This window comes from Alligator sinensis, unplaced genomic scaffold, assembly GCF_000455745.1.
Source record: "Alligator sinensis unplaced genomic scaffold, ASM45574v1 scaffold707_1, whole genome shotgun sequence".
In the NCBI taxonomy this organism is placed as follows: domain Eukaryota; kingdom Metazoa; phylum Chordata; order Crocodylia; family Alligatoridae; genus Alligator; species Alligator sinensis.
In genome coordinates, this window is record NW_005842065.1 from 1,585,597 (window position 1) to 1,589,782 (window position 4,186).

Genomic DNA, 4,186 nt, shown 5'->3' on the forward strand with positions numbered 1-4,186 from the left:
CCCTCTGGCCCCTGCCAGGATTATTTGGGGGAGGGGGAACAATGACAATCCCAGCAGGGGCACAGGCAGTAGTTAAAAAAAGAGTATCCCAGAACTCTGGGCTGGTCTGAAAGAACCTCCCCCACCTCCTCTGGGTGGGAGGCAAGGAACTGGCTCCCTCTTAGCCCCTTTCTTCCTGAGACCCACCTTTCAGAGGGACTTGGGTGGTGGCATACAAGGTTAAGCCTTTCCTGTCCCCCCATTAAAGAGACTAAGGCACCATCAGAGAAAGGGGGGGCAGTAGGGATGCCAAAAGCTAAGCCCCACCCGCTTGCCTCCCCTAGCACCCCTCCCACACAGGCCAGGAGGATTCAATGTAGGGGGCCACGGGGGAGTCGTGGGGGGCCACGGCGGGCAGGGGCCGCCTGGCGCTGCTGGCTCAGGAAGGACTGGGGGGCGCCGGGAGGGCTAGAATGGTCCCAGGAGGTACAGTGCTGCTGTGCCAGGCCCTGAAAAATAAGGGAGGGGGTTAATAAGGGTCCCCAGGTCTGCCCACCCCCACCTCCAGCCCTCTGTCCAGCCCCTCCGCACCAGCCCAATATATGACCCCATCCAGCACTGCCCCTGCCAGCCCTAGCTATGCTCCCCCTACCCGAGGCCTCACCATGTTGTACCAGGCGGTGATGATGAGCCGCTCCTCCTGCTCCCGCTGTGACAGTGTTTTTGCCAGGTCCATCTGGGAGGCATTAATATGGGGGGCATTAATATGGGGGGGCTTGGACCTCTGGGGTGTCCCTTACCACCCCTGCACTGGGCCTCTCTCACCTCTAGGTACTGCAGTTTGGCCTCCTTCTCCTGCAGCTGATTGCGCAGTGCCTGCACCCCAAGAAGGGACCCCGTAGCCCCTGGTGCCGGATCCAGCCTCCGGATGACCTGGAGGGGGCATGGGATTAGGATTAGGTCCCTTGAGCCAAGCCCCACACCCAACAGAAGCCCCCCAAGACCCTGCCCCAACCCCATGGCAAGGCTCAGCCCCCAGGCTGGCTGGAACCAACCTCCCCTACGGCAAAGCACCACTTGCCTGAAATATCAAGCCCCACACCCCAGCCTGGACACACACCTCCCCCAAGAAAACCCCCCACCTTTTCCAAAAGATTAAGCCCTGGCCCCACAGATCAGGCCCCACCCCCACCGAGTTGGCCTTGTCCACATAGCGCCGGTAGCGCTCCTCCATTGCCCGCATGTCTTCATCTTTCTGCCGCAGGATCTGCTGCAGCTCGTCAATGCGCTGGGCTGCTGGAGGGGCAGGGTAGCAGAGAGAAGGGAGAATCAGGATGGGGAACACCTCCACACCCTGGCCAGCAAGAACTGGCTAAAACCAGCCTGCCTCAAGGTGGGTAGACAGATGCCCCTGCCCAGAGCACCTTGCAGTCCTCCCCCCAGGCACTCACCGGCACTGTCTGCCCGTGGCTCCAGGCCCTCCAGGTGCTCCCGCTTCTTTTGCAGCTCCGCATGGGCCTCATTCAGCTTCTCCCTGTGGTTGGGGAGGGCATTAGACAGAAATCCCCCAGCCTAGGGTAGATGAGGGGGCAGAGCCCTGCTCCCTGGGAAGCCAGTATCCGCACCCGCAGCAGGACCCACCAGGGCCAGGCAGTTGCCCCCACCCACCCCATCAGTCTGGAATGTCCCACTGCCCCCCACCCCTCAGACTCGCAAACCCTCCCCACTCCAAGCACTGGGCTTGCCCCCTCTCTCCCCACAAGTCCAGGACTCACAGATGCTCTTCCAGCTTCTCCTTCAGCACAGAGGACTGGGAAGGAATAGGAGGGAGAGGATGAAGGCCAAGTGCCAGCCCCCACAATTCCCACCCCTGCAGCCTGACACCCCCCCTGCCGTACCCCACCCAGCTCTAAAGACCCCTCCTCCTGCCAGGAGAGGACCTGAACCCCATGCCCCACCATGGTTCTACTACCCCTGCCAAGACCCCCCCCAGGCAGCATGGGTACTTACAATGGCCTGTGGAAGGGTAACGAGGGTGATGGGAGAAAAAGAGAAAGGGGGGTGTTAACATCACAGGAAGGGGTCATGGGGAGTAGCAGTGGAGCACTCCCCATTTTGCTCCCAAATAGGGGGACAATTGAGGTGTCTCCCCAATTGCTGCCAAGGTGCAATGCAGGCACCTGGCCCAAATATGGGGGGGGGGGAACAACCCCCCGGGGTTGGTCTGCAAGTACTGTCCTCCCCTACAAGGTCAGAGGTCAGGCCAAGCCAGTCCTCCCCCTAAATGCACTCACATCCTCAGCCCGGCTGCCCTGTTCCTGCAATGACTGCTGCAGCTCTTCTAGCTGGCCCCGCAGCTCCAGCACCTCCTGCTGGCTCAGCCTGGCAGTGGGACAGATTGGAGGGTGGGGGGGAGAGAAGGTAGTTAGCAGCTGAAGCAACCTAGGGTGGCAGGGTCTTGGGCCCTTCCCAGCCCAGTTTCAGCAGCTGGAGATCTCATGCGAGAGCCAAATTTAGGGCCAGTCTCATGCCCCACTCCCCCTGCCCAAGTCCAATCTCTGCAGCTGGCAAGCTCTGGCATGAGATGAGAACACCAGGTCTCAGTTTCCCACCCTTCAGCCCAGTTTCTGCTGCCAGCTCACTGTAGCATGGAATGAGTTTGGGGCAGGTCTCAGTTCCTCCACCTCTACTACTCTGATCTCTGCAGCTGGAGATCTCATAGACAAGATGAGTTTAAGTCTGGTCTCAGCAACACCCCCACCCTCATCTCTGCACCTGGATATCTCATGCATGAGTTTAGGGAAGAGCTCAGCGCACTCTCCTGCACCATCACCCGTCAGTCGCTGCAGCTGACATACTCTGGTATAAGATGAATTTGGTGCCCATTTCAGCACCCTGCCAGCCCAGTCTGGACCCTGAGAGACCACATATGAGATGAGTTTGAGGCAGGTTTTAGACTCTGGCTGGAGACCGGGTTATGGGAGATGTCAAGCATGTGACACGGTTGCAGCAGCAGGTCTCAACCCCCCCCACACCACACAAGCTTGGGCTCTAAGCCCCAGAGATCTCATGAATGTGATGAGTTCGGGGCAAGCCTCAGCCCCCTCTCACCTGTGCTGGGTATCCAGGCGGCTCCGGACACGGCGACTATCGTCCAGTTGGGCCTGCAGTTCAGCCAGCTGCCCCTGCAGTGCTGCCTCCTGTGCGCACAGGCCCCGGTTCTCCTGCTGCAGCCGCACCAGTGTCTCCCTGTGGGAGGGTTGGGAGGCAAAAAAACAAAACAGGCAACAGGGTAGGGCCTGGCCCCAATGACCCTGGGGACTACAGGTCCCATTATGCCCCACAGCAACTCCAGCCAAGCTACTGACTGGCTGGGGACAAGAGCCAAAAAAGTTGGCTGCCTGGGACCTAGCAGGACATTGCATGCTGGAAGTTATAGTTCCCAGGGTTTAGAGAAGCACCAGTGCAGCTGGGAGTGGGGGCGGAAATGGGGGACAGTAGGGCCAAGACAACTGGGTTCTCTCCCCACCTCTGGGAGGGGAGTGGGAGCTGGATGCCTGGGTTCTTCCCAGCTCTGGGAGGGACAGTGGGGGATGGAGTGGACCTGAACACCACTCCTCAAGACCAGCACCTACCTGAGTTCAGCTGGCAAGATCTCAGCAGCCAGGTTGTCCGCGGGGGAGGTGGCGCTGTCTAGCACGGCATCTATGAGTAGGGCCAGGGGGTCAGGACCAGTGCCCCCCAACCCCCAAGGATCCCTGGGGACAGAGGGGGCAGGGACAGCCCCTTATCACTCAGCTGCAGGGTCAATGTCCAGAGACGGGATGCCTGGGTTCTCCCTGGAAGGAGTCGGGGGATGCAACTGAGAACCCAGACACTTGGGTTCTTTCCCTGGCTTTGGGAGGGGAGCAGATTCTGGTGACTGGGGCCAGGGCTGGTCTGGGAGCAGGGAAGGACCAGATAGATGGGAAAAACAGACAAACCACAAGCTCTGCCCTGCTCCAGGGCTTTAACCCCCACAAGGGATGGTCCTGCCCCACCACCCAGCCACAGGAGCTGGGAGGGGTTGGCTTCAGAGCCACTACATTCATATTGCATGGGGAGAAACGAGTCCCCAACCCACCACCCACCTGCTTGACTCAGGCAGCTCTGCTGGACCTGGGCACAGCGCAGCTCCTCATTGGCCTCTCGCAGGGCATCACGCTCT

At 60.2% G+C, this 4,186-nt stretch overlaps 1 protein-coding gene across 1 annotated transcript in view; it reads right to left on the reverse strand.

Moving 5' to 3' along the window:
• Nucleotides 1–6: 6 nt before the first annotated feature.
• HOOK2 (hook microtubule tethering protein 2) overlaps nucleotides 7–4,186 on the reverse strand; it is a 9,988-nt gene continuing 5,808 nt past the window's right edge. Inside the window, exons 10-20 of the mRNA XM_025203834.1 lie at nucleotides 4,110–4,182; nucleotides 3,615–3,684; nucleotides 3,091–3,228; nucleotides 2,274–2,361; nucleotides 1,990–1,995; nucleotides 1,755–1,789; nucleotides 1,431–1,513; nucleotides 1,172–1,275; nucleotides 805–912; nucleotides 644–715; nucleotides 7–488 (exon numbers count right to left, since the gene is read on the reverse strand). Coding sequence (XP_025059619.1) covers nucleotides 351–488; nucleotides 644–715; nucleotides 805–912; nucleotides 1,172–1,275; nucleotides 1,431–1,513; nucleotides 1,755–1,789; nucleotides 1,990–1,995; nucleotides 2,274–2,361; nucleotides 3,091–3,228; nucleotides 3,615–3,684; nucleotides 4,110–4,182 — 915 coding nt within the window. The 3' untranslated portion in view covers nucleotides 7–350. The remainder of the gene's footprint in view (nucleotides 489–643; nucleotides 716–804; nucleotides 913–1,171; nucleotides 1,276–1,430; nucleotides 1,514–1,754; nucleotides 1,790–1,989; nucleotides 1,996–2,273; nucleotides 2,362–3,090; nucleotides 3,229–3,614; nucleotides 3,685–4,109; nucleotides 4,183–4,186) is intronic.